Consider the following 24,061-nt stretch of genomic DNA (forward strand, 5'->3'; position numbering starts at 1 on the left):
GCCTGCCATGTACTGCGACAGAGCGGCGGCTACAGGCAAAGCAATGTACCCGTACGTCGCTCTGGCTGTACTAACACGGGGAGCGCTCCCCCCTCGTGATTGCGGTGTCCAGCGAACACAGCAGAATGAAGATCCCGGTGAAGAGGACACGGTGATCCTGTGATCAAAATGCGATCACAATGTAAGCAAAGCTGTTATGAATCAATCTCATTCATAACAGCTCTGCTCCTCTTCCTAGTGAGCTGTGATTGGCCCACAGCCTTCACATGATACATGGGGCCAATCACAGCACCGTGTACCATGTGACCAGCTCCAGCCAATCACAGATCACTATCCTTACCTGTCAAAACTTAATTCATTCATGACAGTTCATGAATGAGGTAGGTTCATGACAGCAAGCTTTGCATTGCATTAGAAATGATCTTTATTTCTCCTGCAAAGCAAAGTGTTAAAAAAAAAAAAAAAAAAAATCCCTGGTCACCCCCCCCCCCCCACCACAGTAGTACAATGTTACTATGGTAACATTGTACTATTCTGATAAAAAGTAGCAAAAAAAAAAAAAAATTAAAAATACCATATTGAGAATTATAAAAAAAAAAAAAAAAAAAAGGACTAACTTTTAACTACTTGCCAACTGCTTACCCGCGAGCAGCAGCTCTTGGCAAAGCGACGTAACCTTGCGTCACTTCCTATTTTGCGCCCCCTGCTGCCCCCGCACCACCACCCGTCGGTCCAGAGAGACAAGAGAGAATACAGTGTCAGTATATAGAATTTTTCACTGATCACTGTATTCCTGCCACTAGCAACATCAGATAATGTTAAGGTCAGTAAGCACCCCTTCCAGCCAGGGTCAGCTAGCGTTAGATTGCCCGCACACTATCGCACTCACGCTATAGGTTGCTGATCATGACCATTACTAGTACAGAGTTTATACAGATCAAGATATTGATCATGTACAGAACTATACTAGCGCCTCCTTTGTATAGTGCCCCCAAAAACGCAGAGTTAGCAGGATCAGTCCCATTTGCTGACCGCACTAGCGTTTAGCCCCTCCGCTGTTTTTCACAGAAGATTTGTATGAATGGATTGTGGGCCAAGGCAATTTATATGGAACAATACATTGCCACCCACCTAAAATCAGCTCTTGCCAGACAACTCACATGGAAACCTATCACGGGTTCGGAATTTAAAAAACTCTTTTTGGCCTAACCCTCAACATGGACATTACAGAAAAGAATGAATTGCAGTCATATTGATCCACAGAGCCAATTCATCGTATGCCCGTGTTCTCTGCTGTTACATCTATGCCGAACATGGACCAGCAATGTACTGGTACGTTGCTGGACTTTGAGTGGTTATACCGGGATGATGCCTGCAGCTACAGGCATCATCCTGGTATCTTTTTTTTTTCAGCTGGCGGTCGGCTTTCATGTAAAAGCAATCTTAGTGGCCAATTAGCTTCTGAATGGTTTTTACAAGCAGTGGGAAGGGATGAGCGCACAATAGGGGCAGTCCAGGGCACTCCGCAACATGTGGCTTGTAGGGACACTCACGGTAGGTGGTTTGCAGACACTCAGCAGCAGGCGGCTTCCAGGGAGATAGGCGGCTTCCAGGGAGATAGGCGGCTTGCAGACACTCAGCAGCAGGCGGCTTCCCAGGGGCCCAGCAATCAGCAGACAGGGCGGCTTCCCAGGGGCCCAGCAATCAGTCGGTGGGATGGTTCTGACCTTTGGAGGGGGGCTCCTGCAGAGTGCTCAGCGGGGATGGCTACGGAGGCCCGGTCCCCACCCGGACCTCCCACAACAGCAGTGGCAGCAGGTCGAGAGAGAGCGGCCAGACAGCACAGGAAAAAGAGACTGGCCGGCTCCCACACCGGCCTTTTAAACCGCCCAGGATGCTTCCGGGTTGCTCTGGCAACGGCCGGCCCAGCGCCGCATTGCCGGGGCAACTAAGCATGGCACCTTGACTCGGGCCACGCTCTTGTGAGCGCAGCCTTTCTAACTGGTGGGCACAGAGCACGGGAAGCCCCTGTGCACGCGCTGCATCCACCAGAGAGCGCAAAGACATCTCGGCGGTCTGCCGCTGGGGTCTCCTGGCAGGAGGGGTCACAGCTCCTCCGCCTAGATTGCCAGATGAGCTGTGATCCTCGCCGCAGGGGTCTTCTCCCCCCATCCTGCACAGCCTGGCTTCAGAGGCTGTGTGCAGGATGAGGACGCAGCAAGGGGGGAGGAGGGTGAAAGGACGGCAGGGCACACCGTGACAGGAACAGCAAAAATTAAGAAAATCAAAATAACTTAAAAATGCTAGTTATGTTAATTTTCTTGAATTCCTTTTAAAAAAATGATTGCCCATCCTTGTATATGGGAAGGCCTAGGCACTCCTGTGTTGTATAGCTGTATATCTGCAGTTTGAAAGAATATACGGGCACTGCTGCAACTGCTAGTCTTTGGGAATTTGAACAGGGATTTAGTGATGTCACTACCTTGCTACTTACGGTTTCCTTTGCTGGTGGCTCAGACATGCAGAAGCTGAATCCTGCCTCTACCAAGATGACGGGCGCAATGTACAGAACAAGACAAGTTATTAATAGGGGAGAGATTAGCTGCAGAGGGACCACAGGCACTGTTGACTAGTCATTAGCCCTTTGCTATGGTTTGTTAACAGGTGGCCTGCAATCCAACTGAAACCTATTAGCCAATTTTAGGCTGGTTATAGACAGCACTAGTACCACTGCAATCAAAGGCGTGTTATCTGCCTGAGAGCAACCACAAACAGAAAAGTTAAGGATTAGGGTCAGTTTGAAGAGAGGAAATTCCCTCCATACAATAACTAGCTTATTAGAAGGCCAAAAGGTATAAATAGGTCATCCCCTTACACTGCAGATATACCTTTATCATCACAAGCAATGTTCAAAATCAGGAGCCTGGAATATTTTATCAAGCGGTCCATGACCAGGATATTTTCAGTTGTTATAAGAAAATGGATTCGGTCCAATATAAGAAAATAACCTAAATACATAATTTGTTTGCCCTCATTCGAAACAGAACAAAAAATGTACTATACACATGCTTTCAATGGGCAAATTGCTATTTTTATAAATACATCCCTAAGTGTCCACAATTTAAAGAATTTAGATTGTTCAAAGCAGTGTCCTGAATATCCTCTTTTTCCCTGAGTAAAAAGTTAGACCAACAAAAAGTGATATTTTTTTGGTGTCTTAGATGCTTCAAAAGTGGTATCTTACTGCCAAAATGCCTGCTCCTGTACACCTGGGAGTTTTAGTTGTTCCTGGCCACCTTTGCTGGTTCGTGCTCCTTTTGCACAGTTTGTGTGAATGTGCACTGGTAATGTTTTTGCACCAACATTGCCATCCACCTTTATGTTGCCAAGGACATAGTCTTCATGTTGCTTACTTGTAAGTCTCGGTGCGATGAGTGATGATCAAATCACAAAACTCGCTGCAGACCATACCGATGCTGAGAGAAAGGGGGGGGGGGAGGCCCTTGTTTCTAATTTTTAGGGACTGTTTAATGACTGGCATAAGACCACTGGATTGGTGTAACACCAATGTGGTGCCTATTTTTAAAAAGGGATCAAAATCTTTACCAAGTAATTATAGACCTGTTTATCTTCTATAGTTGGGAAGATACTGGAGCGTTTAATAAAAGACCACATACATGAGTTCTTGCTGGAAAAAATATTTTAAGCAACAGACAGCATGGATTCATGAAAAGACAGAAGTTGTCAAACAAATTTGATTTCTTTTTATGAGGAGGTGAGCAAAACCTTGGACAGAGGGGTGGCGGTGGACGTAGTATACTTAGATTTTGCAAAAGCGTTTGACACAGTTCCCCACATACGGCTAATGTGTAAGGTAAAGCCTACGGGCTTGGAAAAAAATAAAAATAAAAATCGGTATGTAAATAAATAGAAAACTGCCTAAAAGATCATATTCAGAGGAGTAGTGGTTAATGATTCATACTCTGGGGTTGTCAGTGGTGTACCCCAAGGTTCAGTGTTGGGACCCTTGCTTTTTAATATATTTATAAATAATATAGGGTCTGAGATTAAAAATACAGTTTCAGTCTTTGCAGATGACACCAAGCTGTGCAGTGGAATAACGTCCTTACAGGATGTCTCCAACTTACAAGCCGACCTCAATGCACTGTTTAATTGGGCAACTATGTGGCAAATGAGGTTTAATGTTGATAAATGTAAGGTTATGCACTTGGGGACTAATATGCATGCATCATACATACTAGGGGGGGGTACAACTGGGGGAATCAATGGTGGAGAAGGATCTGGGAGTTCTGGTAGATCACAAGCTTAATAATGGCATGCAGTGCCAAGCTGCTGTTTCTAAAGCGAGAAAAATCTTCTCTTGTATTAAAAGAGGTATAGACTCCAGAGAGATATATCATATTACCCCTGTACAAATCATTAGTAAGGCCTCATCTGGAATATGCAGTTCAGTTTTGGGCACCAATTCACAAAAAGAACATTGGGGAACTGGAGAAAGAGTAGCAAAGGGCAACCAAAGTGATAAGAGGCATGGAGGAGCTCAGCTATGTGGAAAGATTAGAGGAACTGAATTTATTCTCTCTTTAGAAGGAGATTAAGGAGGGATATGATCAACATTTATATATATATATATATATATATATATATATATATATATATATATATATATATATTTTCAACATTTATAGGTAAAGTTTTTATGGTTGAACTGGATGGACTTTTGTCTTTTTGTCAGCCAGACTAACTACGAAACTATGGTGCTAGGTCTTGCTCTCAATTCCTAGTTTCTATCTTTAAGTATACATAGGATATCGAACAGGGAAGATGGGACACCCTCCTAATACCCTCAGTTCCAGAAACTCTAGAGCAGGGGTCTCACAGAACCCTCACTTTCAGTTGTTTTGTAAGATTTACCAAAACCTGAAATATCAATTTTGGATAGACCGATTAAGGAATAAAAAGAAGAAGTGGAATATTTGGCATGTCCTTCAGAAAGCATTAAACTGAAAATGATTTACATCATGCAGCTGTGGTTATGCCAGGAAAAAGTCTGTGCTTTGTCATTTCTCAAGTATTTCCTGTCTAGATTGTAGAATAACTTTACAATGGCAGGAAAAGGTTTCTAGGTGACTTGAATGCTCCATAATCAAACACAACTTTTAATGAAGATGCAGAGGTCGCAAACTCCATGCTGGAACATTGTTATCACAATGGAAAACACTATGTAGATTTCCTGCCTGTGCACAATCCTCCCTCATCACCAGCTTTCTGATTAACTTTGATTTACTGTATATCAATAAAACAGATTAAAGCACTCTATGGCAACACTCATTGCTGAATTGGTAAATTTATAACATATGTGATGTCAACAGTGCTTATTACAATTTTCTTAACCAGGAAAAATTTACCCAATGCAGTTTCAGTTTTAGATGGATATCAGCAGACTGATTTGCCCACATACTTCTTATATTTTCTTGGCATGTCAGAGACAGTATTGTGCCAAGTGAATAGGTCTCTTTCTTCCTCCTATATACCAAATAAAATGGGGAACCTAAAAGCTAGTATTAACATTTCTCATTAAAAACTGCCTGTGAACGCTGTGTGCTAAAGTATTAGTACAGGGTCACCATAACCTTAATTAGAAACTTAGATGTACTTTTTTCATATTTTACAACAGATAGTTTGTGTCAAAATACTCTTGTTCACATCATAGATTGAAGTTTGCAAATGCATACAAGTCTATGGGAATGCAAAACCAACGTCAACACTAACCCAAAGCCAAGTCAATACCATTCCCCATTTCCATTCAGCCACCAGGAACAAAAAAGTAGCTTGCCTTGGGAACCTATAAATTTGTCCTGCATGGTGAAAGCACAGGTTCACTTTCAAGAAACCCGGTCACATTCTACATTTTTTTAGTCCAAGAGGGTACCTATTTACCTTTCCTCTGCAGTGGTCCTCCAAAGTCCATGAGGAAACCAACAGTTCCCAGATTGTCTTTCTTGGTCCACCGTGGATCTCACCTGTTCCTGCCTCTGATGTAACATCACTGTATCCCACAGTAGTGAGATCAAAGGGAGGAACCAGTATGAGCTGCAGGAGACCCAACAGATGGACACTCCCAGAACTGTCAGTTTCCAGGCAAGCTTAAGTATGTACCCTCTTACCTTACCTTAGAGAGGGTCTAAGGTTCTGTACATAAACAAATTAGCCTGTCCCTCACGTGGGCATTTTTCTAACACACACATGCAAAATGTTTGCTAAATATCCATTTATAGGAAGAGCGTTTTATCCATAGATTCTTATATTGAAATAATGTAGTCCTATACATTAGAATGTGGAAGAAGCCCACCATGATGTTTAAAGAAGTCAAGGAATACAAAATTTATATTTATCTGACATGGCAAAACTCGCTTTGAAGGTTTACCAATATATTATGGGAATCAAATATGCTACACCAACATTCATGCACCATGTCCAATAAAAATGGTGGATCATATACGAATACAATGGAAGTGTCCCATGAATTTCATACATGTCAGCTACTAAAGAATTCTCTACACAGTTCACTTACCTCCATCAACTGTTTGCACATTTGTTCCTCCTGGGTCACTTTGATTTGTAGGAGATGCAGGTGCCTCATAGGACACCATCAAATCAATGGTGGACTGTGAAAGAGAATGAGAATTTATTAGAGGATATACTACACTAATTATTGTAATTAACAATTATAGTTTATTATACTATAAAATTATCAGCAGTGAGCAAGCTGCAATAAGTAGCAACCTCTAGATCAAAGTGTTATGACAATATACAGGTTGCAAGGAGGTCTTTGATGCAGTGTTTGACACCAGAAACTATCCAAAAAAAAAAAATGAAATATTTGAGGACAATTGATAGACGTGAACAAAAAATGGACATCTAACCTCTACAGTTGGTGCAATATTAAAATATATTACACAGACCACACAACCTTACTGAGATGCCCTTGTGATGATGATTGCCAATCTTAAGCATGACATGCCCTCTATACAGGTCCTGATCCATTTTGATAGGTTATCTGCCACATGAACAGGCTAAATCCAATGTGTCATTACCAAAATCTCATCATGTACAATTAGATTTTTTTAATTTTTAATTTTCTCCTTATGTGGTCTGGTTATGTCAAGTCCTATGCTTTTGTCATCGTGAGCACATTTGCAATACTTACACCAATGGGTTGTGATTTCTCACTCATTAGAGCTACTCCTTTAAATGGAAATGATCGGCTCTGCCCTGTTGAAAGTTCTTTAAGAGATAAAATTGTACTTCCAATGAATCTGGTAATAAAAGAAAAAAAAAATAAAAATGTAAGTAATATTCTCCAAAACATTATACTAAATCCAAGAACCAATAACATTTCACACATTAGACTTATTCAATATAACCGTGTAAAACCCATATCAGCCTATCAGAAATCACTGCTTTAACAGGCTGAAGAATTTTTAAACTGATTGCTATAGGTTAGTACACTTAACATTTTTTTCTGGAATGTGTGCAAAGTACAAAACTAAAAACTTCGGTCTCAAGCACACAGCGAGAGGCTTATAAAAACGCACTAATGTAAATCTACTGACCCCCCCCCCCCCCCCCCTTTGGCCAGGGAGCTGCAGGTGCATGCACATATTATGTTATTCCAAAACACAGACAATTCACATTCCATGATACACAATATGCAGGGGATGCTTGGCTTTAGAAAATGGTAAATCGCACCACTGCTTGTATGTTTTTTGGCTCCTTGAGTGAACGGATTAAAATTTTCTTGTCTCTACTAGGAGATCGAGGAGGACTGCAATTTCTCTGTGTAGTAACTCACAGCAACCAACTGTAATTCAAGAATAGGTTAGAACGAGATGGATCTTTATAGGTTGCTATCAGTATTGCACTTTACATTTACAAAATGTTTTACCTGCAATATGATTTAATGAAATAAGCTCAAAAACTGCATATTAGTGTGATACTTTGCAACGTTAGAATTTAAAGTAATATTAAACTCTCTGAGCACTGACAGGCTGACCCCCCCACCCCTTCAACCAATGCAGCAATGCTGGCAGCACTCATACATCTATTTCCCAAAGAAAACCTCTGGATATGACGTTGAGTACGTGCACTCAACTTCTTTGGTCGACCTTGGCGAGGCCTGCTCTGAGTGGAACCTGTCCTGTTAAACAGCTGCATGGTCTTGGCCACCGTGCTGCAGCTCAGTTTCAGGATCTTGGCAATCTTCTTATAGCCTAAGCCATTTTTATGTAGAGCAATAATACTTTTTTTCAGATCCTCAGAGTTCTTTGCCATGAGGTGCCATGTTGAACTTCCAGTGACCAGTATGAGAGAGTGAGAGGGATAACACCAAACTTAACACATTTGCTCCCCATTCACACCTGAGACCTTGTAACACGAGTCACATGACACCGGGGAGGGAAAATGGCCAATTGGGCCCAATTTGGACATTTTCACTGAGGGGTGTACTCACTTTTGTTGCCAGCGGTTTAGACGGCATCAACTCATGTGTTGAGTTATTTTGAGTGGACGGCAAAAAACACAGTGCTATACAAGCTGTACACTCACTACTTTACATTGTAGCAAAGTGTCATTTCTTCAGTGTTGTCACATGAAAAGATAGAATAAAATTACACAAATGTGAGGGGTGTACTCACTTCTGTGAGATACTGTACTTAAGCCTAGTACACATGGGCCAAATGTTGGGCAGCATCAGCCGATTCAATAGAAATTGGCCAAAATTCGCCTCGTGTGTAAGCCAGAAGCCAGCCTAGAGGCATGACCTAAAAACGACTGCCAATCGCCTCCCAATTAGCACTCTCAACCAATGTCTGAGAACACTGACTGAAGTGTTCTGGTGGGGGGTATCCCCCCTATCAGAACACAATAAGGCAGTATGGGAGATCGCTATATGAACATCAGATAGTTAGTACAGCGGCTCCTCCCGAGTGGTCAGGTTTTTTATTCAGCCCACTGGGTTGAACGAAAAAAAACTAATAGTGTGTACCAGGCTTTATGGTCTTACAAGACGACTCAGCTTAAGCTGGACACAGCTATTGTTGTCTTTGATTGCAGCCAGTGCATGTCTAAAGCTGCAGTGCAATGGCAACACTGCCCCCTGTGAGGTCATCTCCGCTTCAACCGAGGTCTATGAACAGGTTTTACTTCTTGAAGAAGAGTTACAACATACTGCTGCACTAACTAAAATAGCTTTTTAAAACTTAACACAATACTGGCCCATGAATGGGGATCACAGACTTCCCCCCTGCAATCGTTTTCTGCTAAGATACTGCTCAGGTACTATGACAAGTGAGCTCACAAGATTGTCCACGTATACAGCCAATGCACAACTTTATCCTTCCCTGCAGGGGCTACAAACTTAGCAAGACTGAGTAACTTCGACTTGGATCTGTGCATGAGAAATGGGCGTCTTGTTCCTAATATAACATCAGTTAAAGAGAGGTTAATGCAGTCATGAACACCAAGCCAATAAAAAAAGTTACAAAGTCGAAGAGGGAAAAAAAAAAAATATGTGCAGTTTGAACAGATGCCAAGTACTTGCTGAAGCAAATTAGGTTTTCTTTGGAAAGCAATCTGGGAAGTCAGCCAGAATAACTAACAGGCAACATATGAAATATGGAGATCCCTGGAGCAGAACAAGAGAACACGCCTCAGTGTAACGGGACGAAAGCAAGGAAAAGTAAGCAAGAAGCAAGACTCCTCCACACAAGCACTAGGGCATGTTGAAGTCAAGATCAACATAACTCAGGGTCAGCAAGATAAAGAGAGTTCTCTGCCTGCATGTCTCTAAATGTCACAGGAGAACTACAACAGCATTATGCAGGCACACAGCTGTACAATTCCAAAAGAAAAAGAAAAAAAGGGCACTTAAAATAGAATTCTAGCTTTCACAGTCTGTTTGGTCCAAGCTGGCTGCACAGTAATGTAATGGAAATAGTTCATTTGGGACAGATTGGCCTGAAGGAACAATTTAAAAAGTCAAATGAAAGCTGGATTTGTACTTTAAACATGAGGGGTATTTAGAGTAACGTGACCAGATTTTTAAAGTGAAATCTAGGGACACCCTACAGCAGTGCGAGTTGGGGGTGGAGATAATAGTGGCATGTGAAGCCAAATGTTGGGTGTGGCTAAATTGCGCTAACAGTGGGAGGGACTTAAAAGGGTATGGTATAACACCACCTGAGCTTGTTTTGCTCTAGGTCAGGAGTGCAGGCCCAGGTATGCACTAAAGGTCACCATCAGAAGCAAGGGGGCAAATGATCCCATGTAATATTGACATTACCCCTCCCTCCGCCTGTGCCAGGCCAGTCACAAAAAAACTTGCTAAGTTGGATTACCCTGCTGCCGCCCCAGGCAAGGGGCGCCATTATTAACACAGGAAAGAAAATCAGGAACACATTTTAACTTGGGATGAAATCAGAACTGTCCCCGGAAACTGGGGATGTCTGGTCACCCTAGTTTAAAAAGCTTGCACTTCCCTGCAGTACACTAAAGGTTATTGTGAACCCACCCCCCCAGCCCCCAAGGATCTTCAACTGTTGTCTCCGTCAATACTGAGAGGTTGCCCACTGAAATTGAAGCAACAAGTAGGTTCCATTTATAAAAATTAGAGAAAATAAACTTGGTAACCAGTTAGGGGTCATCTTTTATGCTTTGGCTAAATCAATGACCCGAAGTGCTCACTGCCAGCAAGTTCTCCAGTTTTTCTAAACCATGTCCCATAGTCTAATAAACTGAGGAAGCTAGACAAGTAGAAAAGAGGTGATCAAGGAAGGAAATTTAGGTGGAAGAATCTTTCAAATGGTTGCAAGGATGGCAGTTAATGTATATGTTACGGTAGAAACATTTATTTTAGTTTTCAATAGACAGGGTAAAGATTAGCATCCCACACTAGGTTTTTACTGCCTTTTGGGGGCTTCATTAGAGAGATTTTCTCTCACCTTCTGTCCTGTAGTCCTCCAGGGCTGAACTAGAAAGAATGGAAAGGGAGCCCTTCAAAATTATCCAAACAAAAGCTGGCAAAATGTGACAGGACCTCTCTTTTCAATATGTTGGCACAGGTGGTTTTCAGTATAGGGTTTCAGCACTTTTAACCAAATCCTAAAACCGAACAACCATATTAACCTTAATCCTTAACCTTTAATCCCCCAATCCCTTCAAAACACTTAAAAGCACAGCAACCTTATCCTAAAACTTAGCCTCCATTCACACGATCATTTTCAGCTTGTTTCCCTACACCAGACTGCACTCAATATGCAGATTTTCATTCTAATTGTTCCTGTTCACACTTGTATACTCTTTCTACACATAAAATAGTACATAGGCTTTTGTCTGTGCGCATTCAGGCATTTCTGGCTCCATAGACTTCAACAGGAGTGCTTGTAAATGTGCTATACACTTTTTTTGCATGTTTTTGTGTCTGAAGGACTCCCCTAGAACTGCTCTGCTTCCCTTGCCCAGCCCAGGAAACAAACACCAGAGGCTTGAGACATGCAAAAACGCTTGTAAAAAAAATTCCTGTAAAAACGCCTGGAAAAAAAAACAAAAAAAAAAACCCACCATTCCAAAATATGCTCTGCTCAGGTGTGAATGCAGGTTCAAAATTAAACATTTACCACATAACCGTAAAATACAGTCCATAACCCTTAGAAAATCTGTCATGAGAAGAGTGGGGACTGCCATTGCTGACCTCTATTGCAAAATGCTAGTGTGCCTGGCTTCAAAACTTGTATAGGTAACCAACCCAGGTCATGCATGCTATGAATGAGTGTCAGAATTTCTTATCTCCATACTTCTATGAAAACAGCCTAAAAAAGTACTAAAAACAGCCAAGAAACTAATCTACATAGTTCTGTGATGGGTATATTTTAACCCTATTTACATTATAACTATCCTTAATCCCTAAATATATGCACTTATCTTATTGGATGCCAAAAAGATTCCTATACTGCCCTGAGATCTATATGTTCCCAGATCTTTTTGCTAGGAAAAAACAAAAACCCCCCACAAATTTGCTCTTTTGTCGATACACAAGCCTGGCTAATAAATCAGAAGGAGCTTAATGTTATCCTACGTGTCCATTAGAGATGAGCGAAGTATTCAAAAATTCGATTCGACTGATTCGGCGAATTCGTGGAAAAATTTTGATTCGAGTCGAATATATTTGCTGCGAATTTAACTTATAAAAGGGTGTTTCTAGGCTTCAGAGAGCCTTTATATTAGTGCAGAACACTGTACCTTTAATTTAAATGCCCTTGGAGTCTGCTGGGGAAGAGAAATAATACTGACAGTCAGTATGACATGCAGATGAGTGCCGTCGATCTTAGAATCACCGCACACTTCACTCATTTGGGCAGTCACGGGGCCAAAACCAGAGTGTGGAGCCACAGTGTGGCGGTGGAGGCAGCAGCAATGGGAGGCCATACAGCACCCTATGACAAAAATGGAAACCACCAGCAGTGTGAGGAGACCTGAAAGTGGCACATGGCAGAGTGTGGCGATGGAGACAGCAGCAATGGGAGGCCGTACAGGGACCCATGACACACTCTGGACCTGGCAGCAGCATGAGGAGGCGGTACAGGGGCCCATGACAGATTACGGGCCTGGCAGCAGCATGAGGAGTCGGTACGGGGGCCCATGACACACTCTGGACCTGGCAGCAGCATGAGGAGGCGGTACAGGGGCGCATGACAGATTACGAGCCTGGCAGCAGCAACTTGGACAGGAGGATGTTCAGCTTCTGCACCGTCGGGTGCGTGCTCGCAAACTGTTGTCTCTTGGAAACGGATTCCAAGAAAGACTGCTGACGGAATCCGTGAAGAGGAGTAGCAGGAGAAGGAGCATCTGAACGAGCGGAATATGCCAACAAGCGACAACAGGGGCCCATGACAGATTACGGGCCTGGCAGCAGCATGAGGAGTCGGTACGGGGGCCCATGGCAGATTAGGGGCCTGGCAGCAGCTATGGGAGGCCCGTAATCTGCCAGCACCCTATGACAAAAAATGGAACACACCAGCAGTGTGAGGAGACCTGAAAGTGGCACATGGCAGAGTGTGGCGATGGAGACAGCAGCAATGGGAGGCCGTACAGGGACCCATGAGAGACTCTGGACCTGGCAGCAGCATGAGGAGGCGGTATAGGGGCCCATGGCAGATTAGGGGCCTGGCAGCAGCTATAGGAGGCCCGTAATCTGCCAGCACCCTATGACAAAAAATGGAACACACCAGCAGTGTGAGGAGACCTGAAAGTGGCACATGGCATGAGACACTGTGGACCTGGCAGCAGCATGAGGAGGCGGTACAGGGGCCCATGGCAGATTAGGAGGCCATACAGGGACCCATGAGAGACTCTGGACCTGGCAGCAGCATGAGGAGGCGGTATAGGGGCCCATGGCAGATTAGGGGCCTGGCAGCAGCTATAGGAGGCCCGTAATCTGCCAGCACCCTATGACAAAAAATGGAACACACCAGCAGTGTGAGGAGACCTGAAAGTGGCACATGGCATGAGACACTGTGGACCTGGCAGCAGCATGAGGAGGCGGTACAGGGGCCCATGGCAGATTAGGGGCCTGGCAGCAGCTATGGGAGGCCCGTAATCTGCCAGCACCCTATGTCAAAAAATGGAACACACCAGCAGTGTGAGTAGACCTGAAAGTGGCACATGTTTGGGGCATGATTCATGGCGGATTTAGTCAGTTGTGTCAGGAACTGGTGGTTTGAAATCCAGACTAATCCACGCCTGATTCATTTTCACAAACGTGAGTCTCTCCACACTTTGGGTGGACAGTCGTGTCCTCCGCGGAGTTACAATACCTCCTGCCTCACTAGACACGCGCTCCGATGCCACGCTACTGGCCGGGCATGACAGCCTTTCAAGGGCAAATTCAGCTAGTTGGGGCCAAAGGTCAAGTTTCGTTGCCCAGTAGTCAAGGGGATTGTCTACCTCAGTTGGCAGGGTGCTGTCCAAGTAGGCCTAAGCCTGTTTGAGGTCCTGCTCCAGGTCCACCTGATGCTGCTGCGGTTGGTTAGTAGTTTCCTCACTGCGCTGGTGAAGAAAGCTACTCATAATCGACTGCAGACTGAGGCAGCTGCTGCTGGTGGAGCTGCCACTGCTCCTACCACCCCACCCCTCCCCTGCTGCCATGACAGCGGAACGCGAGCGCACAGGGCCCACAGTGTCTGAGGATGGACGTTGGCGCAGAAAGGCAGAGACCAACTGACTACATAGGTGGTTTTTATAGTACGTTATTTTGGCCTTCCTCTCAGCAGGTGTGAAAAAGGCCACCATTTTTGAACGGTAGCGAGGGTCCAACAAGGTGGACAGCCAAAAGTCATCCCTCTGTCTGATGGTTATTATTCGGCTGTCGCTACGCAAGCAAGCGAGCATGCTATGGGCCATTTGTGCCAAGGAATGCGAGGGACTCCCTGCCTCCATCTCCACAGCATACTGCCACGGTGCGTCTGGGTCCTCTGTCTCCTCCTCCTCCTCCTCCTCTACCAGATGCTCCTGCTCCTCCACTCCTGTCCGCTGAGTGGAAAAACCACCCATTTCACTCAATAATTCCTGAGCACCAATGTCCTCCTCTACCTCCTCCTCTTCTTCCTGTCCTGCCCCCACAGGGGTCATGTGGCGTTGAGATCTGTGCGCCACGTCTACTGCACCCTGACCAGCCATTGTTAACAGCATTTGTTCCAGAACGTGCAACAGAGGAATGACGTCGTTCATCCCATAGTCCTGCCGACTCACGAATAGCGTGGCCTCCTCAAAGGGCCTGAGCAAGCGCAGGTGTCACGCATGAGCTGCCAATGGCTGACATCTAAGTTACACAGGGAGTACCTTTATCCGCTTTTAACATCAGGAAATCTGTGATGGCCTTTCGCTGTTCGTAAAGGCGGTCTAACATATGTAGGGTTGAATTCCACCTTGTTGCAACGTCGCAGATCAGGCGATGCTGTGGAATTCCGTTCTGCCGCTGCAGCTCAAGGAGGGTGTGCTTTGCGGTGTAGGAATGGCTGAAATGCATGCAAGGTTTACGTGACATTTTAAGGATGTCTTGCAGTGGGATGGTGGATTTTAGGAACCGCTTGACAACCAGATTGAACACGTGAGCCATGCATGGCACAACCTTCCTTGACGCAGAGCAGACACCATGTTCTTTCCGTTGTCGGTCAACATGGTTCCGATTTTCAGTTTGCGCGGAGACAGCCATCTGTCGATTTCTCTGTTCATTACACTGAGAAGTTCCTCCCCTGTGTGACTACGTTCGCCTGGACCTGGCAGCAGCATGAGGAGGCGGTACAGGGGCCCATGGCAGATTAGGGGCCTGGCAGCAGCTATGGGAGGCCCGTAATCTGCCAGCACCCTATGTCAAAAAATTGACCACACCAGCAGTGTGTGAGGAGACCTGAAAGTGGCACATGGCAGAGTGTGGCGATGGAGACAGCAGCAATGGGAGGCCGTACAGGGACCCATGAGAGACTCTGGACCTGGCAGCAGCATGAGGAGGCGGTACAGGGGCCCATGGCAGATTAGGGGCCTGGCAGCAGCTATGGGAGGCCCGTAATCTGCCAGCACCCTATGACAAAAAATGGAACACACCAGCAGTGTGTGAGGAGACCTGAAAGTGGCACATGGCAGAGTGTGGCGATGGAGACAACCCACCGACTGTTTTGCTCGCTGCCAAGCTGCCACCCTCTTCTCCTGATGATGCGGAAGCAATAGCCTGATGACGACGATGCAATCAGCCTCATCATCATCAATTAGGGTCTCCGCCTCACTACTAGCCCCCTTGGCTGCGTGTGGGTCAGGAGACAGACCTGTCTCTAGACCGGCTACCGAGCCACTCTCCTCGCCACTACTTCTTCGCCTGGCTGCTGAAGAGGCGGATGTCTCCCCCCGTTCCTGACCGCCCTCTGTTAGCTCTTCCTCACTGTACTGGATGACACCGGGAGCACTGGCCTCTGGCTGCGAATAGTGCTGCCTCGACCCCTTCCTCTGCTGCCACATCTGCTCGCTCCTAAAACATTGCCTCCTCTGCCACTCCTCTGCATGTTGTCTGACATACTCTTTAATTAAACAATTCTGTGTCTGGCCCTCACTAACGATTCTGTGTCTGGCCCTCACTAACGATTCTGTGTCTGGTCCTCACTAACGATTCTGTGTCTGGCCCTCACTAACGATTCTGTGTCTGGCCCTCACTAACGATTCTGTGTCTGGCCCTCCGTAACGATTCTGTGGCCCTCCGTAACGATTCTGTGGCCCTCCGTAACGATTCTGTGGCCCTCCGTAACGATTCTGTGGCCCTCCGTAACGATTCTGTGGCCCTCCGTAACGATTCTGTGGCCCTCCGTAACGATTCTGTGGCCCTCCGTAACGATTCTGTGGCCCTCCGTAACGATTCTGTGGCCCTCCGTAACGATTCTGTGGCCCTCCGTAACGATTCTGTGGCCCTCCGTAACGATTCTGTGGCCCTCCGTAACGATTCTGTGGCCCTCCGTAACGATTCTGTGGCCCTCCGTAACGATTCTGTGGCCCTCCGTAACGATTCTGTGGCCCTCCGTAACGATTCTGTGGCCCTCCGTAACGATTCTGTGGCCCTCCGTAACGATTCTGTGGCCCTCCGTAACGATTCTGTGGCCCTCCGTAACGATTCTGTGGCCCTCCGTAACGATTCTGTGGCCCTAAGTAACGATTCTGTGGCCCTAACTCTCTCCCTGCATACAGCCAGGTCTGCCTCTGTTGAATGACTGGAGGCAAATGGAGAATTCTAAAATGGCCGCCATTTATAGCTCGACCATTACACTGTGCTGGCTGGCTGGCTGCTGATTGGCTAATGCGATCACATGTCATGAATGAATGCATTATGGGTCAGCGCGCCTCGTCTGCGCGCCTTCCCAGACATCCCCGCGCCGTCGCCGCACATGTCGCCGCCATTTTAGGAAAAATTTCAATTCGCGCATCCGAAGTCTGCTTATTTTCGGATTCGACGCGAATCGAAATTTTCCTAATATTCGAAACGAATTCCACTTCGCCTACTTCGATTCGCTCATCTCTAGTGTCCATGCACATTAGGACATTTAGAGGCATATTTTAAGCTCAGTATATAGAGGCAGAAAAAAAAAAAACACCCTTCTATTTTGCAGTTTTTAGCGCGGTTTTCTGGCAGAAAAAAAAAAAAAAAATAAAAAAAAAATACACCACACACTAAAATGCACCTAAAAGCTAGTACAAGAACTATCAAAATTAGCTTTTTTTCCCCCTGACAAGAGCACTGGCATGGTTTTTAAATAGTGTGCATGATCCTTACTAAGCTCTGCGGAAAATTAGCTTTTCTGCTGTGGGGGTGCAGTAAAAAATGTCAGGGGGCAGAGAATGCTATGCTGCCATGTTCCTGTTTAAGAAAGGAATCTAAGCACCTTTAAGAATCCCCAGAGAAACAACAATCCATGTAAACTGTGCCTCTGGTGGGATATAAATCCAGAACCCTGAGCTGTTAGCCAAGAAGAGCAAACCATGTAGTCACTGCGCATTTGTTGCAAACACATTCTTTAACCGCTTCAGCTGAAGATTTTACCCCCTTCATGACCAGGCATTTTTTGCCATTTAGCACTATGCCATTTTAACTGATAAATTGCGCAGTTGTGCAATGCTATACCCAAATGAAATGTATAATCTTTTTTTTCACACAAATAGAGCCGTCTTTTGGTGTATTTGATCACCACTGGGTTATTTACTTACAAAAATTACAACATTTTTATCTTCTGGTATAAAACATACCCAATAAGGAAAATGTTAAAAATAAAATCTTCATTTTGGCCAAAATGAGAATCTGCTACATGTCTTTTGATAAAACAAAAAAAAAAACAAAAAAAAAAAAAAAAAAAAAAAGAGAAGGAGACCAATAAGCGTATATTGATTGGTTTGCATGAAAGTTGTAGAGCCTACAAACTATGGTGTATATACTGGATTTTTTTTTTACTACTACTCATGGCATTGATCAGCGACTTCTAATGGGACTGCAATAATACGACGGGCAATCTGACACAGAAGAGAACTGACTGCCACTGACATCACCTGTGACATTATAAACAGTGATATTATACACGGTCACTGTACTAATGATATGGGTTAGGAAGGGGTTAACATCTAGGGCGATCAAGAGGTTACGTGTGTGCCTATGTATGTGTAAAGTGCGCTGCTTTTAATAACAGATCTCCAAGTTTATCTCTCTGTACAGAGATCTGTGTTGATTGTCAATACAGACGTCTGGCCTGTGATTGTACACAACTGATCAGCAGGTCCCAGCTGTGAATCATTGGCTGGGAATTGCTAACCTGCTTCAACTGTGTACAATCACAATGGTTGCCAGCTGGGGGGTGCGCATGTGCGTGCCCTAAACCCGAAAGTAGGCAGTGATGTACAGGTACGCTGCCAAAAAAAAGGCAAAAAACACAGAAAAACGCTAATGCAAAAGTTTTTAACCACTAGCCTACCGGGCAGTTATACCCCCTTCCTGCCCAGGCCAATTTTCAGCTTTCAGCACTATCACACTTTGAATGACAATTGCGCGATCATGCAACACTGAACCCATATGAAATTTTTACCTTTTTTTTTTTTTTCTCTCGACAGATAGAGCTTTATTTTGGTGGTATTTAATCACCTCTGGGTTTTTTTTTATTTTTTCTTAAACCAAAAACCACTGAAAATTGGAAAAAAAAAAAAGTTTTTTCTTAGTTTTTGTTATAAAATTTTGTCCTTCACGGATGTGCGCTAATGAGGGTGCAGTGATGGGCACTGATACGTGGCACTGATGAGGCAGCACTGACAGGCATCACTGATAGGCGGCACTGACTGGCATTGATAGGTGGCACTAATGGGTGACATTGAAAGGCAGCTCAGATGGGCAATGATATGCGGCATTGAAGTGCACTGATAGGCACTGATGGGCAGGGGCAGACTAACCATTCGAGCACTGCCCGAGGTCAGTAGGGGGCCCCATGAAATGCCCTTGGTAACTTTTATAGGCTTTTTTGGGTGTGCTTTGAGTGTGGGCAAGGACACATGGGCCCCATGATCCCCTATTGCCCGGGGGCCCCATGAGTTGTCAGTCCACCCCTGCTGATGGGTGTGACAGGCACGGCGTCAGACCCCAGTCCTTCTCACCAACTTGTGACCAAAGGACTAGCCAATCTAAAACTGCGCTGCCACTTGTGTAACAATGCCACTCTCAGCTGCACCCTGCACAAAGATTTTCCATCTCACTGGGAGGTGGCATGCGTGGTTAGAAAGGGACAACGTCATAGGACGTCTTCCCAGAACGAGAGAACCACCTTGCACCTGTCATTGTACTATATGGCGGGCGGGAGGTGGTTAACGTGGCTCTTCACAGCTAACATTACCAGCGTTATTAAAATGCCCAGTGTGCATGGAGCCTAAAGGAACACTTTAAAAATACATCAGATCTCAATGAGGAAAAATATCATGCTGGATATCTATACTGATATGGACTGGGTAATGTGTTAGGGATGTAAGGATGCCCCACCGTTTTATGGAAATGAAAATTATCAACCTACAGAGGACTGAATTCAAGACACCCCGAAAATCAAAATGAAAAGAAACCAATGCAGGCTTGTCCATTTTGCTGAAATTTCATTGCAGCAACTCAAAATGGTACTCAGTGGTTTGTATGGCCCCACGTGCTTGTATGGATGCCTGAATGTTGTGGCATGCTCCTAATGAGACGATGGATGGTGTGCTGGGGTATTTCCTCCCAGATCTGGACCAGGGCATCACTGAGCTCCTGGACAGTCTGAGGTGCAACCCGGCGGCGTCCGATGGACAGACACCTGATATCCCAAATGTGTTCTATTGGATTTAGGTCAGGCAAGCATAGGGGCCATTCAATAGTATCAATTCCTTTATCCTCCAGGAACTGCCTGCATACTCTCGCCACGAGGCCAGGCATTGTTGTGCACCAGAAGGAACCCATGACCCACTGCACCAGCGTAGGGTCTGATAAGGAGTCCAAGGATTTCATTCTGACACCTAATGGCAGTCGGGGTACCATTGTCTAGCCTGTAGAGGTCTAGGAGTCCCCCCATAGATATGCCTTCACTGACCAACCACCAAAATGGTCATGCTGAACGATGTTACAGGCAGAACGTTCTCCACGGTTCCTCCAGACCCTTTCACGTCTGTCACGTGCTCAGGGTGAACCTGCTCTCATCTGTGAAAAGCACAGGGTGCCAGTGGTGGACCTGACAATTTTGGTGTTCAATGGCAAATGCCAATTGAGGTCTATGGTGCTGAGCAGTGAGCACAGGGCCCACTGGAGAATGTTGGGCCCTCAGGCCACGCTCCTGAAGTCTGTTTCTGATTGTTAGGTCAGAGACATTTACACCAGTGGCCTGCTGGAGGTCATTTTATAGGGCTCTGGCAGTGCTCATCCGGTTCCTCCTTGCACAAAGGAGCAGATACTGGTCCTGCTGATGGGTTAAGGACCTTCTACGGCCCTGTCCAGCTCTCCTAGAATAACTGCCTGTCTCCTGGAATCTCCTCCATGCTCTTGAGACTGTGCTGGAAGACACAGCAAACCTTCTGGCAATGGCACATATGGATGTGCCTTCCTGAAGGAGTTGGACTGCCTGTGCAACCTCTGTAGGGTCCAGGTATCACCTCATGCTACCAGTAGTGACACTAACCCTAGCCAAATGCAGAACTAGTGACCACTAGTGAAAACCATGAGTAGGGAAAAAAATGTCAGTGGCCTCCACCTGTAAAACTATTCCTATTTTGGGGGTCGTCTCTTTGTTGCCCATCTAGTGCACCTGTTACTTTCATTAACACCAAAGCAGCTGAAACTGATCAACAAACACCCTCTGCTACTTACCTGACTAGATCAATATCCCAGGAGTTTAATTGACTTGATGCTATACTGATTAAAAAAAGTGTTCCTTTCAGTTTAAAATGGAAATTAAAGGTAAAGTGTGTATGTGTGTAAAAATGAAAGGGTTCTTTTCCCATGGTATTTGTTCACATAAACTTGAGTTAACAGATGGACTCAACTGGCAAAAGGGCTTCCATAAAGAATCAAAGACCAATGTGTGTGGTACAGTAAACAGAATTCATTGAGTGTTTGTCTTTTAGTTTTGAGTATTACAGGAAACTAAATTTAATGTTAACGGTGTATGTATTCCTACAATGAACGAACACAGTAAACCAATAATTCTGCATAGACGTCTTGCCCTTTAAATATATTCTACCAAGTCAGCCAGGAAAGGATGTAGAACAGTGGAATGTACAAGCAATAATCCTAGAGGAGGGGTGTGCTCTATTTTCTCCAGTTGCTTGGAGACAGACCTCACTGCGTATGGAAGTTCCCATAAACACACACAGCAATGCTTCACTTTTTTTATCCGCAGAACAAAGCGCTTCCTCAAATATTTCCCTTCTGAAGAGGACTCTTTGCACTATTGTCGGGTCATGGTGTGTGTATCAAAGGACTGTGAAACAGCAAAGAATTATTAGGAACACAAAATGAACTAGCCAGTGTTCTCAGCGGGACCGGAACCAGTTCTGTAGTTGGTATGGAAATTATGTGGATGTTTGGATAAGTCATGTGACCAGAAATAATTACTCACAGCACAAGGAACAGTAGGAAGGTATGAGCATAGCGCATTGTTATAAAACCCTTTGAAAAGCCTCTTCAAAGTTCATCCAAGTAGACAAGTTACACACAATGCAAGCGTGAGAGAATCCCCTCTTCTGGCAGTACAGCACTGGCAATGGTCTACGTTTTAAATGAATAGTTAACCCCCAAAGCACTCCTTTTGTGTATCCTCACCCCCCCCCCCCAAAAAAAATACACACCTTTACAATTTAACAGCACCATAACCCTTTTGGTAAAAAATCCCTATAATGCCAGTGCAGCAATATCCCAGATCCCTTGTTATTCTTATTCCCTTGGATCCGATGCTTCTTATTCCCTTGGATCCGATGCTTCTTATTCCCTTGGATCCGATGCTTCTTATTCCCTTGGATCCGATGCTTCTTATTCCCTTGGATCCGATGCTTCTTATTCCCTTGGATCCGATGCTTCTTATTCCCTTGGATCCGATGCTTCTTATTCCCTTGGATCCGATGCTTCTTATTCCCTTGGATCCGATGCTTCTTATTCCCTTGGATCCGATGCTTCTTATTCCCTTGGATCCGATGCTTCTTATTCCCTTGGATCCGATGCTTCTTATTCCCTTGGATCCGATGCTTCTTATTCCCTTGGATCCGATGCTTCTTATTCCCTTGGATCCGATGCTTCTTATTCCCTTGGATCCGATGCTTCTTATTCCCTTGGATCCGATGCTTCTTATTCCCTTGGATCCGATGCTTCTTATTCCCTTGGATCCGATGCTTCTTATTCCCTTGGATCCGATGCTTCTTATTCCCTTGGATCCGATGCTTCTTATTCCCTTGGATCCGATGCTTCTTATTCCCTTGGTTCCGATGCTTCTTATTCCCTTGGTTCCGATGCTTCTTATTCCCTTGGTTCCGATGCTTCTTATTCCCTTGGTTCTGATGCTTCTTATTTTAAAGAGAACCATTCACAACTGGACTTATACCAGAGCTTCTCAACTGGGGTTCCGTGCACCTTGGAGTGCCATGGACAGTCTGCCATAGATCAGTATCATGCATTGCAATTGTGCAGGCAGGTCAGCTACCAGAACTATAACAACTAATGAGGCACTAGGGCCAGGATGCAGTGTGTCCCACTTGTGCCATGGAAATGCAGGATGTGTATCCAGGGAAGATGGCAGACAGGTCCATTTCCAGCACTTCCAGAAAAGGACAAAAGTGCACCTCAGTCCAGATCAGCTCATCTCATATTCTCCGCCATGCTGCTGGAGCCATAATAGTATAGCTAGACTCCTCCCTATAACCAGAATGCCCCATTCAACACCCCCCACCCCCATCCCCCTCGATAAGACTCCCCTTTCTTCTCAGCCCATCCTTACTCCCTCCCCTCTGGTTTACTTCCCTCTCCTAGTCTATTGCTTTTCTGCACTAAATATTGTGGTCCAAGCTCTGTGCACCTCTACCCCTATACTACCTGGGAGCTCTTTCTTCTACTCTGTATACTACCCGGGCACTTTCCTCTCCCCAACCCTTATGTCACAGTCTGTAGTTCTTCCCGTTACTAACCATCGCATTATCTACAGATAACACTGATTGCAAGGCTGCGTGTATTTATAAAGCTGGCCATACATTAACAAAAAACAAAACAAAAAAAAAACGTAACAGATCCACCTCTCAGTCACACATTCAAGGTGGATAGGGGAATCCTCCCCAATGCGCTCTTGTATTCTGACTGCAGGGAGTCTCCCCCACTCAGAATACACAAATCAGTGCTGCAGCTGCTGATCGAGTGGCTTTTATCTGACATGGCAGTTGAACAGAAATCAATAGGTAGATTGACCTCAACTGCAGTGATCACACATGGATCGAAAATTTGTCCGGTCCCTTCTGAACCTACCCAATTTTGATCTATTTATCTCCTCAGGGATGTGCAATTCCTATAGCCCGATGTCCAGGACATTCAGTTTTGGGCGCCGGGCAAGAGGTTTTTCCTTATATTTAGCGCTGCTGCGGGCATGCAGCAGGAATTAGAGCAGACGGTCGGCTCTCTTGTAAAAATAATCCAAGCGGCTAACTACCCACTGGATTGCTTTTACAAACAGCGGGAGAGGACACCCCCCCCCTCCACGAGCTGTCGCACCAGGACACCCCATCGACCTTTTGGTGCTTCCGCTCCGATATAGGAAACAGGAAGTGATTAGCATAAATCACTTCCGCTTTCTCTGTATGTAAATGGAGCCATTTTTAAAGAGGGAAAGCATTTGATCACACTAATTTTGTGCGATCAAATGTTTTTAAAAGGGCAAAAAGGAGGGATCTGGGGTCTTACGGAACCCAGATCTCTTGATAAAGA

The 24,061-nt window shown here is 45.1% G+C and overlaps 1 protein-coding gene across 6 annotated transcripts in view; it reads right to left on the reverse strand.

Annotated features, from left to right (window-relative positions):
• The window catches only part of MYOF (myoferlin), a 203,859-nt gene that overhangs the window by 134,097 nt on the left and 45,701 nt on the right, over positions 1-24,061 (reverse strand). For all 6 annotated transcript variants that reach the window (XM_089690312.1, XM_089690311.1, XM_089690309.1 and 3 more), the window contains exons 4-5: positions 7,232-7,340; positions 6,596-6,689 (exon numbers count right to left, since the gene is read on the reverse strand). In XM_089690312.1, the coding sequence (XP_089546438.1) occupies positions 6,596-6,689; positions 7,232-7,340 (203 nt within the window). The remainder of the gene's footprint in view (positions 1-6,595; positions 6,690-7,231; positions 7,341-24,061) is intronic.

Source organism: Staurois parvus, unplaced genomic scaffold (genome assembly GCF_062004578.1).
Source record: "Staurois parvus isolate SC_StPar_1 unplaced genomic scaffold, SC_StPar_1.0 ptg000525l, whole genome shotgun sequence".
Lineage (NCBI taxonomy): Eukaryota > Metazoa > Chordata > Amphibia > Anura > Ranidae > Staurois > Staurois parvus.